A 23,954-nucleotide genomic window follows, 5' to 3' on the forward strand; every position below is an offset into this window, starting at 1 on the left:
ACCTGAGAAGTGAGCTGATGCTGTGGGGCAGGGGAGGGAAGGTGTGGCATCCGACACCTGGAGCAAGTGAGACTGTTGCTACTCACCAAGGGGCATCAGGGCCTGCATTTGCAGAGATGCCCCGCATCTGACCTGGACACCATGAGCTGGTGGAGTTAGGAGACACATATAATTTCATGTTCCCACAGAAGGAAATATAACAGGTCCCAGGTTCATGGACCTCTTCTGTGCACAGATGTGTTGTGTCTGAACTAGGATCTGTGAGTTCAGTGTGTGAGTTCAGTCTGTGAGTTCAATGTGTGAAGATGTGGCCTCACACCACAGTATTTTTAATTTGAAATGTCATTTCATTGAATTACAAGGAAGTCTGTGGAAAATATTTATAATTAAAATTAAGTATGTCAAAATGTTGCACACTTTTGCACAAGAGCTCATACAAGAAGTGATAAGACATTGATAAATGTGCTCAGTCATGTCTGACTCTTTGAAACCCCTGGGCTGCATCACGCCAAGCTCCTCCATGCACCAGTATCTCCAGTGATGCTATCTAACCACAACATCCTCTATCTTCCCCTTCTCCTCGTGCCTGAAATCTTTCCCAGCATTAGAGTCTTTTTCAATGGCTCAGCTCTTTGCATGAGGTGGCCAATGTATGGGAGCTTAAGCATCAGCATCAGTCCTTCCAAAAATATTTAGGGTTGATTTTCTTTTGAATTGAGTGGGCTGCTCTCCTTGCAGTCCAAGGGAAACTGAAGACCCTTCTCCAGCAGCACATTTCATTTACATCAATTTTTCAGCTCTGTACTTCAATAGAGCCCTGTAAAATGAAGATTCTCCTAGATATGGTGGACTCTCTTCATTGTAGGAACACACAACAGACCCAAGACCTTCAAAACAAGCCATGACCTTACACAGTGGACACCTTGCACCCAAGTTTCTGGGCTAAACCTTCCTCTAAACCCATCATGAATTTAATGTTATCATTGCTTGCTTACAGGTCAGCAGTCCTCTTGTTTTCTAAGGACTTGGGTTATGCCACCTTTAGTGATCATTACCTCTTTCTTTCATCCTTTCTTATAGTGGCTAAGAAGAAGAAAATGTCAGACTGTGTTTTGATGACTACTGACCCCTTAAGGCTTAATCCTGCTTTTCTCCTCTGCCCACACACTGGAGATTCAATAAGAAACTTGTTTTCTGTCTTTTGATGCAGGTGTGAGACTGAACTCACAGGAGCGTCGACTGTGAGCAGGACCTTCATTGCTTTAACACCTCTGAACCCCAGTAGAAGTAGATGTCCTGGTCAGGGCTCCACTCCAGACTCAGGCTTCATTCCTGATTGCTGAGAGGATTTTCCTCCTCTCAAATGACACCTGGATAATGGACGTGATGAAGGGTTTATTAGTAAATCCCCTTGGTGTATCTGTGTGTGTGTCTATGTGTGCACGTGCACATACTGCAAGTTTGAACCAAGGTTTGGTGTGGATCCTTGCCTTTTCATAGTGCCCACTGAGCTTGATGCTGTGAGCAAGTGTGCAGACAACACCACCAGCAGCAGGGGTCTGTCTCTCTGCCTGATGTCCACCATGTGCATCGTGCTGCTACCTCCTGGCAGGCTTGCTCACTGCCCTGTGCTGAGCTGCCCCGTTGAGCCCCGTAGAGTGCCTTGCATGTATGTAGCTGACTTACCTCCATAGATTTGGAAATTACTTGGCACTTGGCGACAGAAGAAAGTGTCGGTAAGGGACTCTGCTTTTCTGCAGGAGAAAATGAGTTTCTCTTATTCCAACAAATCTTTATAAATCAGAGAATAAGAGATAAAAAAGAATACTGAGGCCAGAGATGTTCCCCAAGGGGAAGTATTGACTGTAGAGGAAATCACAGATCCTGACAGGAAACCGGCCCTTAACCTCCATCTGCACCTGCTCCTGGGGAGGGAACAAGAGTGAGTCCCGAGCACCACCCCTGCATCCCCCAGCCTGTCTCCTGCAGGCTGGCTTGGTTCTGGGCTCACACTGACCTCCCCCCACGATGTCTCTTGCACAGTAATACACGGCTGGGTCCTCGCTGGTTACAGACATCAGCTGCAGGGAGAGCTGGTTCTTGGATGTGTCTCTGCAGATGGAGGTGCGGCTCTTGAGGGGTGGGTTGCAGTAAGGGTTGCCACCAGAAATGACGGCTCACATCCACTCTACCCCTGCCCTGGGGCTGGTGGATCCAACTCCCCAGTGACCACTGGTATGGAGGAACCAGAGACGCACACGTGAGGGATAGTGTGTGGGACGGCTTCACCCGTCCTGGGCCGGAACCTGCAGCTGCACCTGGGACAGGACACGTGGGGACAAGGGGAGTCAGTCGCTGTCAGTCACCTGCAGCCACAGCCGTCAGGCACAGGAGAAGCCTTAACTTTTAGACCACAGCTCTGCCTTCCCTAGACCTCAGTCCTGTGTGAGGGCAGTTCTGTGAGCTCCCACAGGCCAGGGGTAGATTGTACTCTAGGGAATGGGGGAACATTGCACGTGGGGGAAACTTGTACTTATAAGTTGGGTAAGGCAGCTTTAGGCTCCACTCATCCAACTGGGACATTTGAGTTCTCTCACCCTGGCCTTTGGATCTGGAACACTTGGCCTGTGTGGGACGTTGCGAAAAGGTCATGGCATTGTACCAGTTTTCTGATCACTAGAATAAAACTACACAGGATGTGTGAAAGTGAAGCTGCTAAGTCGGGTCCGACTCTTTGTGATCCCGTGGACTGTAGCCTACCATGCTCCCCCCTCCATGGGATTTTCCAGGCGAGAGTACTGGAGTGGGTTGCCATTTCCTCCTCCAACACAGGATGAGTAGGTTTCTACACAAGATGAATAGGTTTCTATAATTTTAATTTCTTGGATCTTCCAAGTAGCTGTTTTCATCAATTAGAGTTCTCTCCAAATAATTTCTGAAATTCAGATAGAACGAAAAAATGTTTTATCAATTATGATGATCATATAGGTTTTATTTCTTAATCTCTTAATATGGTGTGTCATGTTGATTAATTTGCACATATTGAAGAATCCTGCATCCCTGGATAATCCATCTTCATCACGGTGTTGTTTTCTGTTAATGTGTTGTTGGACTCTGTTTACTAGTATATTGTTGAGAGATATTTGCATCTTGCATGTCAGTAATTTTGGCCATAATTTTCTCTTTTGTGACATCTTTGTCTTCCTGTAGTATCAGGGTGATGATGGCCTTGTGGAAAGAGCTTGGGAGTGTTTCTCTCTGAATTATAAAAGAAAAAACCATTTGAGGATAGGTGTTAGCTCTTCTCTAAATGTCTGATAGATTCCTACCCTGAAGCCATCTGGTTGTGGACTTTTGGTTGCTGGAGCGTTGTTAATCACATCTTCAATTCCATTACTTGTAATTGGTCTGTTCCTATTTTCTATTTCTTCCTCGTTGATTCTTTTTTTTATTTTTTCCATTTTTTTTTATTAGTTGGAGGCTAATTAATTTGCAATGTTGTAGTGGTTTTTGCCGTACATTGACATGAATCAGCCATGGATTTACATGTATTCCCCATCCCAATCCCCCCTCCCACCTCCCTCCCCACCCCATCCCCCTGGGTCTTCCCAGTGTACCAGCCCCGAGCACTTGTCTCATGCATCCAGGCTGGCTGGTGATCTGTTTCACCCTTGATAATATACATGTTTCGATGCTGTTCTCTCCAAACATCCCACCCTCGCCTTCTCCCACAGGGTCCAAAAGTCTGTTCTGTACATCTGTGTCTCTTTTTCTGTTTTGCATATAGTGTTATAGTTACCATCTTTCTAAATTCCATATATATGTGTTAGTATACTATATACATGCACCCCAGTGTTCATCACAGCACTGTTTATAATAGCCAGGACATGGAAGCAACCTAGATGTCCATCAGCAGACGAATGGATAAGGAAACTGTGGTACATATGCATCATGGATTATTACCCAGCCATTAAAAAGAATTCATTTGAATCAGTTCTAATGAGATGGATGAAACTGGAGCCCATTATATAGAGTGAAGTAAGCCAGAAAGATAAAGACCTCATTGATTCTTTGAAGGGTATATCTTTCTAAAAATTTGTCCATGATTCCCAGGTTATTCATTTTTAGCTGAGCTCGCAGGGATGTGCGGCTAAGGAACAGGAGGGAAATCTCTCCGTGCGCTGTGTGAACTGAGCAGGGACACATCTAGGGATGGCTTGCTAAATTCAGCACCTGTGAAAACCCCAAAAGACAACAAGGGCTCTTGAGCTTGGATGGTTCTAGTTTTAGCACCGTGGGCTCTGTGGATCTGTACCCGAGGAGGCTGGGTCAGAGGAGTGTCCATGTTGCCTCCATAGCTCCCATAGCAGGTCCAGGTGCAGTCCAGGTGGCTGAGCTCTGAGGATCTGTGCTGGTGATCTGGTGAAAACCATGCATAAGAGCCACCAGGGCCAACTGCTTGCATGTTGGTTTTGTTCACTCACTAAGTTGTGTCTGATTCTTTTTTGACACCATGGACTGTTGCACATCAGGCTCCTCTGTCAATGGGATTTCCCAGGCAAGAATACTGCAGTAGGTTTCTGTTTCCTTCTTTTGGGCCCAGGAGTTGAACCCGGGTCTCCTTCTGGGCAGGCAGATTCTCCACCACTGAGCCACCGACAAGCCATAATTGCCAGCATACTCAGAGATACCTTGGAATTGAGAGCAGTGCCCACAGCAGCTCAATGGTCCTTTCTTAACTCACTTCAGTTCATAGCAATCAATATGCCATGGAGGCCCGTTTGGGAGTGACTTTCCCTGGGCCCTGACACTCAGTGCCTGTTTTATTACTATTTTTTTTCTACACCAGCACAACCATCTCCCAGAGGGTTCTCAAACTCACATCATTGAGTCGGTGAAGCCAGCCAACCATCTCGTCCTCTCTCGCCCCCCTGTCCTCCTGACTTCAATGTTTCCCAGCATCAGGGTCTTTTCCAATGAGTTGGCTCTTCCGTTCCGGTGGCCAAAATCCTGGAGTTTCAGCTTCAGCATCAGTACTCCCAATGAATATTAGGATTGATTTCCTTTCGGAGTGACTGATTTGATCTTCTTGCAGTCCAAGGGACCCTCAAGACTCTTATCCAACACCGCAGTTCCAAACCATTAATTCTTCAGTGCTCAGCTTTCTTTATGGTCCAACTCTCACACCCGAACATGACCTATGGAAAGACCATAGCTTTGCATAAAGGGACCTCTGTTGGCAAAGTATTGTACCTGCTCTTTAGTATGCTATCTAGCTTGGTCATAGGTTTCCTTCCAAACTTTTTTCTTTTAATGTCATGGCTGCAGTCACCATCTGCAGAAACTGTGGAGCTCAAGCAAATAAAGCCTGTCATTGTTCCCACTGTTTCCCCCTCCATTATCTATGAAGTGATTATGATCATAGTTCACAGATGCCATGACCTCAGTTTCTTGAATGTTGACTTTTCAGCAAGCTTTTTCACTCTCCACTTTCACATTTATCAACAGGCTCTCTAGGTTCCTCTTCACTTTCTGTCATAAGGGTGGTGTCACCTGCATATTGGAGGTTATTAATATTTCTCCTGGCACCTTGATTCAAGTTTGTGCTTTATCCAGCCCAGCATTTCGCATGATGTCCTGTAAATGTAAGTTAAATAAGCAGAGTGTCAATACACAGTCTTGACGTACTCCTTTCCCAATTTTGAATCAGTCCATTGTTCCATGTCCAGTTCTAACTATGGCTTCTTGACCTCCATACAGATTTCTCAGGAGGTGGGTAAGGTGGCCCGGTATTCCTGTTTATTTGAGAATTTTCCATAGTTTGTTGTGACCCACAGGCAAAGGCTTTAGTGCAGTCAGTGAAGCAGAATTAGATGTTTTTCTCATCAATTTATCAGATAGTAACAGTAATAAGACAAGCATTGGATTTAAATCCTGGAGAGACGGAAATGCCCAGAGAGTAAAAGAGAAGAATATTAACTTAACTAGGACAGAGGCCACTGAATAGAATGAAACCACCAGCAAATTAACCTGAAATGCATTCCCTGAGGTCGAGTGAGGAAAAGGTGTGGTGGTGGTCACGGTCTCCTAAGTACTGTCCCCACCAGTGCCAGTGTGGACCTGCTAAAGTGTAACCAGTTGGTGTTGTTCTCCATGCACACAGGTTTGTCTTCCTCCCTGGGAGCCCAGGATTCCTGCCCGGGAACTTAGGTCCTCCCTGTATCTTGCTAGGAGGACTTTGGCTCTGGATTCTGACCTGGGACTGTCTCAGAGCACCTCAAATGGCAGTGTGACCTTTCTCCAGTCACCCCGTCCAACTGTGCCGTACACTTACCATTTATGAAATGGGGAAATGGGTCCCATGTGGAAATGTGTAAAATTTTCATGTGTTTTCTGATGTGAAGGAAGCAATCACAACATTAGGCAGTTTAAAGTGACAGTCACCCTTTATTTTGTTCACACTCTGTGCTTTGGGAGGGTCTGTAGCCTGGGGCTCAGTCAGAGCACAGTGCTGGGCCTCATGTCCTCTTTGTGTGGACATTTCTTGGGCCCTGACTTCCTTTGCAAGATGACTGTGTCAGCAGAGTGAAGTTTTTGGTGCCCTGAGCTTCAGAATGTATTTTTAGATATCAACTCACAGACATGATTCATAAATCATTTCTAACATTTTGTATTTGTTAAAAACTCTGTCCTGACAACAACAGTGGTAACAATAACACTGACATAGGAATCAAAGCATAGACTTAGAGAATAAACTTACAAACATCAGAGTTGATAAATAGACCTGTATCATGAATAGAGAGTGTGAAGAGTACATCATGAGAAGTGCTGGGCTGGATGAAGCCCAAACTGGAATCAAGATTGCCAAAAGAAATATCAATAACCTCAGATATTCATATGACTCCACCTTCAAGGCAGAAAGTGAAGAAGAATTAAAGAGCCTCTTGATGAAATGAAAGAGGAGAGTGAAAGAATTGGCTTAAAACTCAACATTCAGAAAACTAAGATCATGGCATCTGGTCCCATCACTTCACAGCAAATAGATGGGGAGACAGTGGAAACAGTGACTGACCTTACTTTTCTGGGCTCCAATCTCAGTGAAGGTTGTGACTGCAGCCACGAAATTAAAAGATGCTTGCTTCTTGGAAGAAAAGTTATGACTAACCTAGACAGCATATTAAAAATCAGAGACATTACTTTTCCAACAAAGATCTGTCTAGTCAAAGCTATGGTTTTTCCAGTACTCATGTATGGATATCAGTGCTGGACTATAATGAAAGCTGAGCACCGAAGAATTGATGCTTTGAACTGTGGTGTTGAAGAAGACTCTTGAGAATGCCTTGGACTGCAAGGAGATCAAACCAGTCAATCCTAAAGGAAGTCAGTCCCGAAGGTTCATTGGAAGGACTGACAAGAAGCTGAAACTCCAGTAGTTTGGCCACCTGTTGCAAGAATGGACTCATTGGAAAAGACCCTGATGCTGGAAAAATTGAAGGAAGGAGAAGAAGGGCACAACAGAGGATGAGACGGATGGAACCCTTCACCAAATTGATGGACATGATTTTGATCAATCTCTGGGAGTTGGTGATGTGCAGGGAGGCCTGGCGTGCTGCAATCCATGGGGTCGCAGAGAGTCGGAAAGGACTGAGTGACTGAACTGAAAGTTTCAGTTCTTTATTGAGAGACCTGTTTATTTCTGGATATTCCAGAACACTGATCTGGATGAAATACAGTGTTCTAAGAGATCTATTTTGTTGCAACATGTGGAAATTTTCTTCTTTTCTCTACTTCTCAAACTTTCTTCTTGGAAACAGCATCCATGTATTAACATTTTAGCCTTAAAGGAGCAAGAGGTCACTAAAGAAAAATTGCAGTGTGCCAAACTCATATGTGACATTTAGTGTATCTGATATCACAAAAGGGGATGTGCTTATATCAGATAGGCTTCATGGTGTCCAAACTTTCCTAAATCCCAAAAGTAAATGCCTGATGTGAGGCTCTTCATGGGCAAGTTGACTACTGTTGAGATTGGATTTTATAGTTCTTTATTATCTAGATGTGATTCTCTCAACAGTTACAATCCCAACCCAATTTCATGGGGGAAACCAGATGACAGAGCTTTCAAGTCTTTAAAGGAGAGTTTTAGAGGCCACCTGCCTCTGGCCATCTCCATGTTTCCTGTCGTGTGAAAAATGAAGGGGTTCCCTTGGAGTTCTCACTAAAATGAAGGGACCACCACAGACACATCGGGCGGCAACAGATGCTGTGGTGTGTGGGTAGTCCCCGAGCCTTACAGTCATTATGGCCACTGAGCTTCCGGTTATGACCCTTTACCACATTCAACAATTCTCAGTCAGCCGCCTCACCCCAAGAGGTCTTTTTATTTGCTGCTTCTTGCACGACTCCTCATCTACCCTCCACCCCCAACACCAGTGACGCCTATCTTGATTGTTTCACACTCATGGACACCTCCTGACACCTGATCCTCTGGAGTTATCTACTCAAAGTGATTCTCAGAAGACAGACCTAAGCCTCATATGTTGCCACCAGGTACCTTCACCTACTGGACCAATGCCCCAGAAGAACTCTTCAGCCTCACTGGAAAGGACCCTACCAAGCACTGCTAACCAACCCTCCAGAGGATAGGAACTAGGATTCCCATGACACACAGTAAGAACAGCTGAGTCCTCAATGGACTTGCACCTCAAAGCTGACCTGAATTTAATGATATTTCAGAGTTTAAGGTAATATGTTATGAGAACTTTCTACAATATCTGGACCAGAACTATTGGGCATTTTTCTGCCAAACCCTGGATGATAATGTAAAATGTCACATGCTTCCCAATGACTATGATCTTGACAACACAGGGGTTTTAGTTAAAAAATGCCTGAGAGCTCTCCCTATCAGTCCTCTTCTTACCTAAATGTGACAGCAACAGACTTACAGTCTGCGCACTTTCCCTCTGAATGACACTGCACCCAGAAAAGTTCCTCCTGTCACTGAGAGACAAAAGTTTAAAAAACCCAAGTATTGATCATTTTCTGAGAAGGATCTTGACAAAAGTGAGGGTGTTTTCAGTTGTTTAAGTCGTGTCTGACTCTGTGCAACCCTATGGGCTGTAGTCCACCAGGCTCCTCTGTCCATAGGATTCTCCAGGCAAGAATCCTGGAGTGGATTACCATGGCCTTCTCCAGGGGACCTTCCCAACCCAGGGATCGAACCCTTCTCTCCTAACTGTCTTGCACTGGCAGGAGACTCTATTACTAGCAGGTTTTTTTTTTTTTTTTTCCTTCTTATCAGTAATATCACCTTGGACGCCCTTGACCAAAAGTGGAAAGTGTAAAAGAATTAGAATAAGAATGAGGAGGAGAAGAACGAGAAAGTACAACGAAATAAAACCCAGTGGACAGGAGGAGGAGTTTTCATGCCCTTGGACAATCTCTGAATCGAACCTGAACAAAGTTACCTCTTCTTTTCTGCCAAAAAACTCAGGTAAAGAAAAACCACAGAGTTTTAGTTACAAGAGCCCTCCCACCTCACTTTTTACTTTGATACAAAAGACAGTCTCTCCACTTCTACTGGGGAATTGCACATGACTCTTTATAATTGCAGACTCCAATTTGTAATTCTCGGTTGGTCCTAAATAAATTCATTTTTGCTACTGAAATGCGTGGCAGTCTGTTTTATGTCCAAAAGCTTACTTTCCACAATACTGTACATTTTTTATTGGTTCCATACTATACTAAGTCGGTCACCTGGATGGACTTGTGGACATTCCTGCAACATCCTTGCTTAGACGAGAGAAAGTGGCCACAACCAGCCTGTGAGAGACTAGAGGAAATGAAGATTATTTCACTCCTGCTGAGAGGGGATATGGATATAGGTGAAGGTCATCATCCACTTTGGGGTCAAATTTGGGGTCCAGATGTAAATTAGCAAGTAGGTGAATTTGCAAAAACGGAATCCATGAATAATGAGGATAACTCCCTATGGGACATCGGATTACAGTCTGTAACACTACAACTTGCAGACTTCAAAGTGTTTGTGAAGGTAGACTGAAAGCAGGAGGGTGTGTCTTCTCACTGAACATGTACAGAAACAGCAAAAGTAACAGTTGAAGGTTTCCTGGGACTTCTTGGGCCATTCACTAGATTTGATGACTTTGGACTCATATGGAAAATGATGGTGAGCCTCAGAGTTGTAGTCAGCGTCTATGGCAAGACAAAAACAAAACAGAGAAAACACACAATTCTGACTATTGGATTACCCGGGAGTGTTGGTACATATTCCACACAGACATATACATACAAACGCACAACTATACTTAAACGAAAAATGAAGACTATGTATGGTTTTATGAAAGCAGTATAAGCCACAATAACGGAACAGTGAGGACACAGAAGAGGTTTCCAGGGAATCGCTGGGCGGGACGAGAAAACCAGATTCAAACAGGAGTTCCCTCCCGGCGCCCCCGGGGCACCTGCTCCTGCCAGCAGTCCTGAACGTGGTGGCCCTGAGCGCCCCCTGGTGGTCCTGGGCGCCCATGCAGGGAGGTTTCTGTCTGGGCTCTCTCTGACTTCCCCTCACTGTGTCCTTTGCACAGTAATACACGGCCGTGTCCTCTGGTGTCACGCTGCTCAGTGAGAGGGAGACTTGGCTCTTGGAGGTGTCCCTGGTGATGCTGAGCCGGGATTTCAGGGCTGGGTTATAGCCTGTGCTTCCACTATAACCTATTCCACCAACCCACTCCAGCGCCTTCCCTGGAGCCTGACGGATCCAGGCTATACTATTGCTGCTTAATGAGAATCCAGAGACAGCGCAGGTGAGGGAGAGGGTCTGTGAGGGCTTCACCAGGCTGGGTCCCGACTCCTGCAGCCGCACCTGGGACAGGACCCCTGTGGACAGAGAGAAGCACGGTGACTCACGGGCTCAGAGGCCGCTTCCCCACGTGCCCATGTCTGATCCAGAGACACTCACCGCTGGGAGCTGACAGCACGAAGAGGAAGGTCCACAGTGGGCTCATCTTCGAGCAGATGAGAGTCACCGCTCCTGAAATCTCTTCAAGCCTGAGGAGGAGCCTGAATTTAAGTGACCTGGTGCTTTGTTTCCAGCCTGTGACCTGAGTGGATCTTTGCATGTGGGAGGGGCCTCTGCATAAAAACAGAAAACAATGAAAGGAGGTCCTGGCTATGAGGCTGCCCCTGTGAGGAGGTGCTGACTGTGCCCTCAGAGAACTCAGTCCCCGCCGAAGACCCCCTCCCCATGCCCCCGGGCCTCTGTGTCCAGGAATGAAAGGATGTGGACGGGCTCCTCAGGAAAAAAGATGTGGTCAAATATCAAGCACAGATTTTGGGAAGAGAGTAATCCCATGGAGGGTCATCTCTTCATTTGTCAATTAAACAGCTCAGATTCAAGGTCTGCATACTTGTCAGAAACTCTTATTCACTGTTCTTTTCTGCATTAGCTTATATTCATGAACAGGATATTAAAACAGGAGGGAGAGATTATGTGATAATTGCATTCAGTTAAAAAAAAAACTCAGTACAATTTAAATTGATCATAACTCCAAAGGATTTTTTATTTCCCTTAACAGGCAAGACCATTTCTTCATCTGAAGCAGTTTGAAATCAAGAGTTTCCCTGGAGGTGGGGTGTTCATAAGTACTAACCATGCAGTTAACTTTGTGGACAAAGTAGTCATTTCTGCTGAGAAGCTCATCTTCCCAGCATGGCTGGCTTGCCGAGTGGGCTGTCCTGCATGATCGTGTGCACAACTGAGTGTCTGCAGGAGCTTGTGAACCTCAGGACCTGCTTCTTGAGTGTGGACACTAAGGACCACAAGGGTACCGATTACTAAGGACAGACAGCGCCTGGGAGCTCCTCAGTGCTCCAACATGCTGGGCAGGTGCCCTGCTCACTCTGCACAGACTCCCTGCTCCTCCAAGTGCTTATTTCTTCCTCTCTGTGTCCCTGCCGTGAGATGGGAGCTCAGGGAACTTAGTCCCCACCACAGTGGTGAGAGGCCATGCATGGTTCTTGGAGGTAAACCTTCACAGTGAACGGCATGCAGAGTGTGAGGGCGGCATGGTCAGAGGAAAGCCCCTCCTCAGGAAGCAGGTTCCCTTGAAAACCCCACTGAGAGCAGCTTTCCCGAGCCCAGGGTCTCGGTGTCCTGGACTGAGCCTGAGGTCCTCTGAGTCAGCAGTGCTGGAGAGCAGAGCTCAGCTCCCCCGTCTCCCTGTGGCCCTGAGGCTGTGGCCTCGCACCTGCATTCCGGCTGTGAGCATGTAGACTGCGGATGACGGCCGTCACCGCGTGTCTGGACTTTAGGTGGGTTTTCCGGGGGTGGTGAGTGCTGCCATCAGAGGTGTTATCTCTCCTGGAGCCAGAAGAGACCGGTGTGAGTCCCCATCTCTGACTGACACCCTGTCCATGTGACCCTGGCCCTCTCCTGCTCTGAGACGTCACCCCTTCGCGTCTGGCGCAGGTCAGCTCTTCCTCGGCACAGGGATCTCACCTGAACACTGACTGAGGTAGAACCTACTGTCTATGAAAAGCCCTTTCTGGTCTGGCTTTGGCCATGACACTTCTTCACCAGCATGCCTTCTGTACCAGATCCTGTTTCCCGACACCTGAATGTGCTCTGGGGAGAGGTCCCTCCTCACTCTGCCTCAGTTTGTGGGATCAAATGTCCCAGATGGTGTCAGGACCCCTGAGGGTGACCCTGGATCTGTGGGCCTCTGGCATCCAGGTCACTGAGCTTCTAGATGTGTCCTCATCCCTCGGCTCAACACCTTCGTCCATCATCAAAGCCAGTGGGGTCTTGTGTGCATCACCTAACAGGCTTTCTGCTTTCCTGCACTTTCTCTGATCTTGTGATCCCATTGGACCACCTGTAAAAGCCAAATATGCTTCTCATCTCAAGGTACTGGGGACTGCAGACCTCATCCCCAAATCCACTGCCTTGGTCTATTATGGGGTTTAGTTTATGGCATCAGAAGTGGGATCCAGAGAATCCCCAGCAACTCCTAAGCCGTGAGCAATCAGACACTGGTACCCACTCTGACCAGTTGAGTTCAGTCCTCTCTGGATGAGTGTGGTCTAGTAGTTTTGTGCGGAGTCTTCAGGGTTTTCTATCTACAGTGTTCTGTAGATAATGAGAAATTTGCCTCTTGTGGTAAAGAATCTATTTGCAATGTAGGAGACCTGGGTTCAATCCCCAGGTGTGAACGATTCCCTGGAGTAGGAAATGGCAACCCACACCAGAATTCTTGCCTAGAAAGGACAAAGAAGACTGGCAGGCTACAGTCAATGGGGTCACAAAATGTCAGACACAGCTGATCGAGTAACACACACTTATCTCTAAACTCTGTGCCTGCCAAGCATTTCTGAAATGCAAGCTGACAGTGATACCGGCCTTCTTCAAGAATCTGGAATTAAACAGTCAAACTTACTACCTACAGAAACTAGAAAACAAACAGCAAAAGAGCCCAGAGGCAGTGGAAGGAAGGAAATTACAAAAAAGTGCAGAAATTAATAATACTGAGATGAACACACACATACACACAGACAAAACAGTGAAAACGATCAGTGAAATCAACAGATGGCTTCTTGTTGTTGTCGTTGTCATTTTTGCTAAGACAAACAAAACCATAAATCTTTAGCCAGTCTTCAGAGGAGGAAAACAAATTTACTGGAATAAAAATAAAAAATAGAAAAGAAATAAAGCTAATACCACAGAGATACAAAAAATCATATGCTATTATTACAAACAGCTGTATGCCAACAAATTGGAAATCTAGAAGAAATGGACAAATTCCTAAACTATAAATCCTGCAGGACTGAATCAAGATGAAGGAGACAACATGAACAGACTGATCATTTGTGTCTAAATTGAATTTTATAATAATAATTTAAAAATCTTCCAAGGAGCAACAGTCTAGGAACAGAAAGCTTCTCTAGGGACTTTTATAAAACATACCTTTGATGAATTTAATGCAAAACTTCTCAGTAACTATTAACAAATCAAATTCAACACTGAACAGAAAGGATCATGCACCATCCTCAATCATTTTTTACTCGAGGGTCATGGCAATGGTTCAAGATTCCAGCAGCAGGAAACAGGCTGGTGAAAGTGCTCAGCTTCAAACATACACCACCTTCCAAAAAAGGGAATGGAAAGTAAGGGGCCAGATCAATAGGCCCAGAGGCTGGGACAGGAGCCAAAGAAGATTATTCCCAGACCTTGGACTTGGTAGGGTTTGCATGGATGGACTTAAACACTGTCGGGGTCAGTGGGGCCTCCCTGGTGGTTCAGCAGTGAAGAATCTGCTTGACGTGAAGGAAATGCAGGAGACTTGGGTTCAGTCCCTGGGTCGGGAAGATCCCCTGGAGGAGGAAATACCAACCCACTCCAGTATTCTTGGCCTGGAGAGTCCCATGGACAGAGCAGCCTGGCAGCCTAGTCCATAGGGCCACAAAGAGTCAGACACAACGGCAGGGACTGAGCTCACGTGCACACTGGGACCAGGGGTCCCTTCTGACTTACATTCATCCTTTTTATGGAGTGAAACTCCTTGTAGCTGAGATATGCCTGTCTTAGTGTTGTATTTTAGAACACAAATCCTCATGCACAGCTGAGTTAGAGGACTAGATTTGGGACTTCCGGTTGATGGTATTTAGACCACCATTGCTCTGTAATCTTTATTATAATTGACATTATAATTTAGTGTCAATTCTTAGGTTGACATTTTGGAGGCTTTCTGGGATTTGCTAAGTGTAATGGGCCTGTGGGATGGATGTATTTGCAGGGCTGAAGGTGGACTGTGTTTGTCTGAATCATTCATTGAGTCTATGAATGTCATCTCATGTGGCATATGGGGCTTTGGAAAATGTGACTAATTTAGAGGTCTAGAAATTTTGGATTTTCCTGGATTATCATGTGACTCCAGTTGAAACCACAACTGTGTTCCTCAGAGGGAGGCCAAGGACGTCAGACCCTGGGAGAGGTGACCACTGATGGAGGGTGCTTTGCTGGACTATGCAGATGAAGGAAGTGGCTGAGAGCCAGGGATGCAGGCAGTGAAGCTCTAGACAGGATACAGCAATGAAGCAGATTGTCCCTGACTTTATCCATTCAGGGGGCATGACAGGAGCTCAGGTGGGGTGGTCTGTAAACAAGCCTTTATTTCCCACACTCCTGGAGGCTGGAAGCCCCAGGTCAGGACACCAGTGAGGCTGCCTTCTGGTGAGGGCTCCCTTCCTGGTTCACACCAGGCACCTTCCTCCTGGGTCCCCACCTGGTGGACAGGGACAGGCATGTTCTCTGGGGCTTCTTAGAAAGACTCCAACCCCATTCATGAGGGACTCCACTCTCATGACCTAAGCACCCGCCTAGGACCCCGATTCTAACATCATTATCCTAGGAATTCCAAACATGAATTCTGGGAGCACAGAAGCATTCAGACCCTGAGAGCCTTGGGACTGCGGTCCTGCCACACCTGGATTCCAATCCAGTGAAACCGTTATCATACTCTGGACTGTGGACTGGAATGGAATACGTGTGTGTTTATTTGAGCCGCATGTGTGTGGGAACCTGACACAATGGTCAGCAGAGAAATACAGGCCAGGACGTCAGTCTCACATTACCCAGTGTCTCCCACATGGCGCCCTCTTATGAGGGGACCACAAGCACAGCCCCTGGGGACAGGGCGCTGCAGGCCGTGGTCCGGAAGGAGCAATGTGCTGCCACAGACTGAGCGGGACCTGTGTACATGTCGGCCCTGAGTCTGCAGCCTTGCTCGTCGCATCTGACTGGATGCCACGTGTGGGCTGCTTGGCAGAGACTGGGAAATAGCAATTCATCCTTGGGTTCCCCAAGGACGATACCACTTTTAAAGAGAAGGAATGAGCCAGAGGACTTTCCAGGACACTACAGAACAAGAATCCCAAACTTGATATTAACCAAATATCCCAGATAATGCCTTACCTAACATTCCTAAGAACAGTGAGGCTCTCAATACCCCCGATAAAAAAGTAATAAAAATCCATAAACCTTTGGAGGCAAATCTTTATCTCGCATCTTTCTTTCATATATTTGTTATCTTGAGATCTTGCTCAAAAACACCAGTGACCCATGAGAACATGATCTAATCTCTCAGACTCCAGACTCTTGGTGACGAGAAGTCAGGAAAACCATCATTTCTCTCCTCTCCACTCCCAGCACAGCCGCCCTGCCCCTCAGGGTTTCTGACACCCTCAGGATGTGGGTGTTCACACTGTGTGTCTCGGACAGTAATAAACAGCCGTGTCCTCAGACCTCAGATTACTCAACTCCATGTAGGCGGTGCTGGTGGACGTGTCTGCGGCCAACGTGACTCTGCCCTGGAGCTTCTGTGCATACTTTGTCCACCATCTTTGCTGTCAATCCGTCCATCCACTCAAGCCCGTGTTGAGGGGCTGGTCACACCCAGTGCATGTCATAGTCGCTGAAGGTGTATCCAGAAGCCATGTGGGACACCTTCACTGATGCCCCAGGCTTCCTCAGCTCAGCCCCGACTGCACCAGCTGCACCTGGGTGTGCACACCCGTGGACCGGAGACAGAAGGGCATGAACCCCCCTGACTGGAAACTGTCCCTTCCTCCACCCCAGACCGGGATGACCCTGACCTGGAGCCAAGGCCCCAGGAGGAGGACTCTCCAGCTCCCGTCCCTGGTGAGGGCTGTGCTCCCAGGACTGCTGTGCAGAGCTGGTGTTGTTGTGGGTGATGTTCTCAGGGCTCAGAATATCCCAATTTAACCTAGGACACCTCAGGTCATCTGCATGTTCTAGAGGCTGAAAACTTCACAGTCACTACACGGGCAATATTACGAAGGAGTAGTCTTATGACCCATGACCACGCTAAGTGGGAATTTGTGTGTCCGTGTCCTCATCTTTGTTTGAGGACGTGTGTCCCTGCCATGTCCCTGACCTCTGTGCACTCAGAGCTCTTGCGGTGAGTGACCAGCCCCACAGGACACAGTCCTCACCGTGAACCAGCCTTTAACGTCACAGAGACATCTTCACGTCTTAATCAGTGTGTTCCCCAAACTCTGCCACCACTGGATATTCACACACACACACACACACACACACCTGTCACACAGGCATGCACACTCACACACACAAACACACATATGCAAACAGAAGCACACATGCACACACACATGCACACACACACACTCACATGCACACACACACACACTCACAGGCACACACATACACACTCACTCACACATGCACACACACTCACACATATACACATACATGCACACACATACACACTCACACACAAACATGCACACCACACACTCAGACACTCACATACACACTTACATACACTCACACACTCATACACTCACTCACAGACATATACACATGTACTTCTCATGGCCTCATTGACTTGTGTATTCTCAACAGGACCCAATATTAAACTTCACCAGCCCTTGTCCTGCTAGGTATTGTTTTCTGTGAAAAGAGAAGACTCCCTCTGTGAGTCTCCCCAGCCCCCTCCCCACATGCTCCTGGGCAGCAGCCCTGCAGTGGGGTCCTGGGCACCCCCTGCCTGGGCTCACAGGGCATCCTAGCAGTGTTTCTAGTCTGGTATGAAATGGCTGTGTTCTACCTTCAGAGTATTCTTCTAGACACAGCATGTGCTTTTAAGTTGTCTCTAGAGATAGTTTCAATAAACATACACTCTCTTGAGAGAGACCCAAGGAAGAAATTTATGAGAACACCTGGACGTCACCTCCCTGAGTCTGCAGCTGCACTGATGCAGTTGACACTCACAGTGAGTCTAGAGGCTCTCGAGGACTTGGGGTCCCTTTGCCTCCTGGACCCCGCCGTGGGCTAACATTGTGTCACAGGATAGCTGCATGCAGAAGCATGGGGCTCGATGCCCACTCCACCTACCGTTCCACTCCTGGGTTCCCCTGTTCTTGCAGCACCTGGACCCTGCAGGGGCCCCACAAGAAGGTGCCAGACTAGCCCCCTTGTCAGAAACCAGTGCAGTCGCCCTCTGACAACTCACAGCACAAACGCCTGAGGGTCTCTAGTGCCCACCCCTGCGTGAGAGGAGACACCTGAAGTCGGAAGAAGATGAGGCAGCACCCTTGTCAGCTGACTCAGGAGATGCTTCCCTGAGGGAATGCTCACTTGGGGGACGGGGGGCGTTGAGCATGCTCAGGCACCTCAGTCGTGTCTGACCCTTTGAGGCCCTACGGACTGTAGCCCACCAGACTCCTCTGTCCATGGGATTGTGCAGGCAGGAACACTGGAGTGGGTTGCCACAACAGCACCCTGCAGAGAAGCTAGGTCAGCCATGTGCGTGTCCCCTGGCAGGACATCTCTTCACCAGGACGGCCTCGGGGTGCATCCATCCTCAGACTCCATCCTGCTTCTCCCCGTCCCTCCTGACCACCGGCCCGAGGACCTCAGGACCTGGCGTCATTGGGGAGACAGACCTGCTGCTGAGACAGATACAGCTCCTCCAGCAGGACCCTGTGACCAACCCGCTTCTGCCCGCTGTTCTGAGTCTCTGATGGAACCTTCATAAACATTCCTGAGCACCTCAGATACACAACAGCAGGAGAGGAATTCTGGCCAATTGATCCGGCAGGAGAGAGACCGGATCTGAGGCCAGCAGTGAGGTGCTCCGAGCCACGTCTCCAGCCGTGGTTACCAGAAACCGAAGTCCATATAGTCAACAGTAAGATTTTTCCAGGATTCACATACAAATGTGAGACCTGGATCAAAAAGAAGGTTGATCTTTAGATTTGTGATACTGGAGAAGACTCATGAGAATCCCTTGGACCGAAAGGAGGTCAATCCAGCCAATTTTAAAGGAAGTGAAGTGAAGTCATTAAGTCGTGTCTGACTCTTTGCGACCCCATGGACTGTAGCCTACCAGGATCTTCAGTCCATGGGATTTTCCAGGCAAGAATACTGGAGAGGGTTGCCATTTCCTTCTGCAGGGGATCTTCCTGACCCAGGGATCAAACCCGGGTCTCCTGCCTTTTAGGCAGACGCTTTACCATCTGAGCTACCAGGGAAGTCCACCTCTAATTTTAAAGGAAATCAAGCATAAATATTCATTGAAAGGACTGATGCTGAAGCTGAAGCTCCAACATTTTGGCCACCTGATATGAAGAACTGACTCACTGGAAAACACCCTGATGCTGGGAAAGGTTGAAAGCAAAAGAAGTGGGCAGCAGAAGTGAGATGGTTAGACAGCACCACTGACTCAATGGAGTTGAATTTGAGCAAATTCTGGAGGACAGTGGAGGGCAAAGGAGACCGGTATGCTCCAGTTCATGGGGTTGCAAAGAGTCCAACATGACTTAGTGACTGAACAACAATAACAATGCGAGACATGGATTTCTGAAGGTTATATAGAGAGCTTCACACAAAATCATCATCCTCAACTCAGTCATCATTGCAGGTTCCAGGCACACAACTGCTCTAAGGATTTAGATCTCCCCATCCTGTGTTGAAGTGGAGAGAGAAATCAGGTGACAGCCCTGCTGAAGACAAGAGACTCTCTGGATTTGGGTGTGAGATTGATTGTGTGTCATAGGTGTGAGCTCCATGACCTTGCTTTCCCTCTTTGGTTCACTGTTGGCTACACTGATGAGAAGTGTTGGGTCAGAACGACCACTGGCCATTTGCAACAAAACATCGAGGGCAGGGAAGCTCATCCAGGACAGTTCTAAGATGTTCTCTCTCTTCTCTGCTCAGGGGCGTGCACAGAGGCTTAGCTCCACTACAGAGAATCTTGGGCTGGTGTTTAGATCCCACAGCTGCTTGCCTGCTTTACTAGTCTGTTTCTACACATACACAGCAAGCGTGTGAAGCAGGTTGGTCTACTTGCGTGTTACAGATGTGAAGCTAAACGAGCCTGAACTTGTCGCTGAGGTGCTGCAGAGCACACATCAGGGACGGTGAACTCTCCTGTCAAGGCGTGGGCTTCTTACGCTGGACCCGGCCGCATCAAAGGGGACCCTGGGCAGAGGTGGACATGCCCAATGAGGCTGCAGGACTCTTCCTAGAAGGAGAACACTTGCTATTTCCCTGCATTTTAAGAAGCCCTGGTGAAGAAAGTGTATAGATCTGTTTTCAGCAGTTTCTGAAAATTCATGTTATCATCCACCTGACTATAATCTTTCCTCACCCACCTATCTGTGTGTCTGTTGGTAATAGCTCTGGTGATGGTTATTGGACATAAAGGAAACTGCACAGTAGAACAGGATGCGGGTATGATCTAAGCCTGTAGGGATCCTATTGGACCTGGAAGCAAGGAGCACATATAGCAACACCTCTATCTACACGCCCTCTAACTGGAATCACTGAGGATCCAGTGGCGCTGCCTGGCTCATTTATGCTTCTCATGCAGGAGGCAACCAGGCAAGCCAAGGGCCGCTATCCTGGGAGGGACGGCTGGTCTACCAGTAGAGCAGGGCTGAGATTTCACAATGAGAATGGAAGAATATGTTCAAATCTTGGTAAGGCCAATGTTAACTTTTTCAAACTGTTCAGTTTAGACTAGATGTAAGCAGGGGAAAATGTGTATGACTAACTGTAAGTGGGCCTCTAGTTTTTACACTTGAGACACTTTTTCTTCCTATTTTCAGAACACCTTCTTATTCAGAGATTGAATGTATAAGCTCAGAATCATGTGTCCAAAGAGGTTTCCCAGAGAAAACTGTTACTTGGAGAGGAAGGCCCAACCCTGACAGGAAATGAACCGCTTAACCTCCATCTGCACCTGACCTGTTGCTAAAAGGCAAATTGTGGGTTCTGTATCCTCCAAGGAGTGTTTATGTCCTCCTGAATCCTGAATCACACAGTTGTGAGAACTGTGCGCCCCCTGGTGGGACCTGGGCTCCCCTGTAGCCCTCCTGTCTCCCTGCAGGAGCTTCTTGTCTGGGCTCACACAGACTTCCCGTCACTGTGTCTCTTGCACAATACATGGCCATGTCCTCGGTGGTCACAGCGCTCAGCTGCAGGGAGGACTGGCTCTTGGATGTGTCTCTGGAGATGGAGGTGCGGCTCTTGAGACTTGGGCTGTAGCTTGTGCTTCCACTGTAGCTAATGTAACCCATCCACTGCAGCCCCTTCCCTGAGCGTTGGCGGATCCAGCCCCAGGAGGAGTGAGCACTGGTGATGGAGTAACCAGAGAGAGCACACGTGAGGGAGAGGGTCTGCGAGGCTTCAGCAGTTCTGGGCCCGCCTCCTGCAGCTGCACCTGGGCCAGGACCCCTGGGGACACGGAGAGTCAGCCCCTGTCAGTCACCTGCAGCCACAGCCATCCCCACAGACCCCTGTCTGACACCTGAGACTCTCCCCTTGTAGGGCTGTCAGCAGGCAGAGGAGAAGACCTTCCAGCCTCATCTTCTTCTAGCGCACATCCCTGCCTTCCCTGCGACCTCAGCCTGTGTGAGGAGAGAGCTGTGGGCTCCCTCAGACCAGGGGTGGATTTTCCTCTAGAGAAGGTATGAGTATTTGCATGTGGGCAAGCTCAGTCCTTATAAGTAGGGACAGACTGAGGTCACGGTCCTCTCGTCCTTCTTGCTTTCTCTTCCTATAATCTCTCCTATGCTGTGGTCCTCATCACTCGCAAGGGGATGGTCCACATAAATAAACACTTAGTCCATACGGATGTTAATTGACGCTTGAATAAAAAAGTCCATGGTGTACCAGGAAGTATGACATGACTTTGAGGATGAACAACAACAATAACGTAAGATGAAGTGGCAAGTCTCACTTAAAGAATAATTCTAAAAATCTTATGTAGATACCCCTTCTTTCAATGGTCTCCATGACTGTACTTGAACATACACAGTAAGAATTCAGCGGAACAAACATCTATTCACTGTCATGGATGCTAAGTGTACATTTCAGCTGCAGTGTGGCCTTCACTGTGGACAAGGGAGAACTTCAAGTTTGACCTTGCATATAGCGATAATTCCTAGACAAAACATCAAATATAGGATCCATGAAATAATGTGCTATATTCAACATCATCCAAATTATATACTTTTTTATTACAAAGGCACTGCTGAGTGAGTAAAAAGACTAGACACAACCTGAGAATATATGTACATATATGTGTGTGTGTACATATATATATAGTTGGAGTATAGTTGCTTTACAATGTTGTATTCATTTCTGTGATGCAGAAAAGTGACTCAGGCTTCTTGTTACACTGGCGGCCCTGCGTCATCTGGAGAAGGGCACCAGCACGGAAACAGCACAGCACCATGTTCATGGCAGAAGTGCTGCTCAGATGGCTGTGAGGGGAGCTGTCTCAGGGAAGGAGTGGGGAGTCCTGTGCAACAGTACAGGTGTGGTTTGAACAGTTGGTTGTCATGACAACCTCAAATGAGGGCACTGGCCACATGGCATTGCAGGACACTCACGACATTCCTGATCCTTGTGGAGGTCCACCCCAGGTATTTCATCCCACCGTCATGGCAAGATCATCAGATAAACTCACACACGTGTTCCTATGTATGGAAGAAGAGATGAACCTGGACTCCAGATTCGAGCCTGAGCATCCTCTTGTCTCACGTGCGCCTGGTCACTTTCAGCTGTGTATACACATCCCGTGAGTTGCCCCAACTCTAGCCCAAGGCACAGCAGGACGGTATTAGCACCTGGTGTCACGTTTCCAGGGGACCTCATGGGATGAATCCCCTAGAGCTGCAAGCACAGAGATAGACTTTAAAACACAGATAGAAGAGCAAAGGAAGAGAATGCTGAACAGTATTTAAAAATAATCCACTATAGCACTGCAAACAAGTACACATCTTGACAAAGAAGAATCAATCTATCTATCTATCTATCTCTCTCTCTCTCTATATATATATACATGTTCAGGACAACCAGAGGGGGAGTTATGTGCCAATGAGTTGAAGAAGAGAGAAAATAAGGAAAGAAGGAAGGAAGGGAGGGAGGGAGTGAGGGAGGCTGGCAGGGACAGAGTGCTGTGAGGACTTTGCACTAATTGAGATGTTTGTTGCATAAAAGCTGGATCAGTCAGCCCATTTGTGGTAACTGTGGAGCAGAGATTATGAGGTGACTTTGGGGAGGACACAGTGTGAGTCTCCCAGAGAAATCAAGTTCCCACAGGAGACATCAGGGCCCCTGGAGTGGATCTCCACCCTGTCGCTTCAGGGATGGGCTCTTTCCACTGTTTTCTCTCCCTGTTCTCTCTCCTGAGGTCACAGCAGAGGGTACTTCCTCCGGTGCTGGATCTGAATAGTCCTTGGGTGTCTTTGCAGGGTGGCGGGGTCTCTTCTGCAGCTGTGTGCTGGGGCAGGGATCCTGTCACTCTCAGGACATGCTTTGCATCACTGTGTCCCTTGCACAGTAATACATGGCCATGTCTGAGGCCTTCAGGCTGTTCCACTGCAGGCAGGCAGTGCTGGTGGGCTGTGTGCAGAGATGCTGGCCTGGCCTTGGAAGGATGGGCTGCAGCAAGTGTCTGAGTCACCTGGATTGATGGCCCTCATCCACTCCTAGCCTTTCCCGGGGGTCTGGGGTACCCAGCTGACCCAGTAGCTGGCAGAGCTCTATCCAGAAATACTACAGGAGATCTTTAGGGTCTCCTCAGGTCTCTTCACCTCTGCCCAAGGTTGCTGCAGCTGCAGCTGGGTGCTGACACCTCTGTGGGAGATGCAGGGCTCTGGTCAGAGGCTCATGCCTCCTACCCACTCTCTTCTGTGACCCCAAACCTGGCCCCTGACTGATGTGGGAGGACAGTCAGGAGGAGGTGAAGACAGTGGGAGAGCCCACCCTGGATGAGGACAGGAAGGTCAGCACTCAAGGACCCAGCTGGGCAGTGAGGGAGACTCTGCTATGGAGGGGGCCCCAGGTTTATCAGGACAGTTTCTCCACATAAGTTTGCATATTTGCT

At 47.7% G+C, this 23,954-nt stretch overlaps 1 gene segment (V, D, J or C); it reads right to left on the reverse strand.

Annotated features, from left to right (window-relative positions):
- Positions 1 to 1,902: 1,902 nt before the first annotated feature.
- On the reverse strand, positions 1,903 to 11,094 carry LOC133068079 (immunoglobulin heavy variable 4-59-like). The segment is given in 4 exon segments: positions 1,903 to 1,925; positions 2,018 to 2,112; positions 10,482 to 10,896; positions 10,979 to 11,094. Coding segments are annotated over 4 exon segments (579 nt in total).
- Positions 11,095 to 23,954: the final 12,860 nt, after the last annotated feature.

This window comes from Dama dama, chromosome 13 (assembly GCF_033118175.1).
Source record: "Dama dama isolate Ldn47 chromosome 13, ASM3311817v1, whole genome shotgun sequence".
Classification (NCBI taxonomy): domain Eukaryota; kingdom Metazoa; phylum Chordata; class Mammalia; order Artiodactyla; family Cervidae; genus Dama; species Dama dama.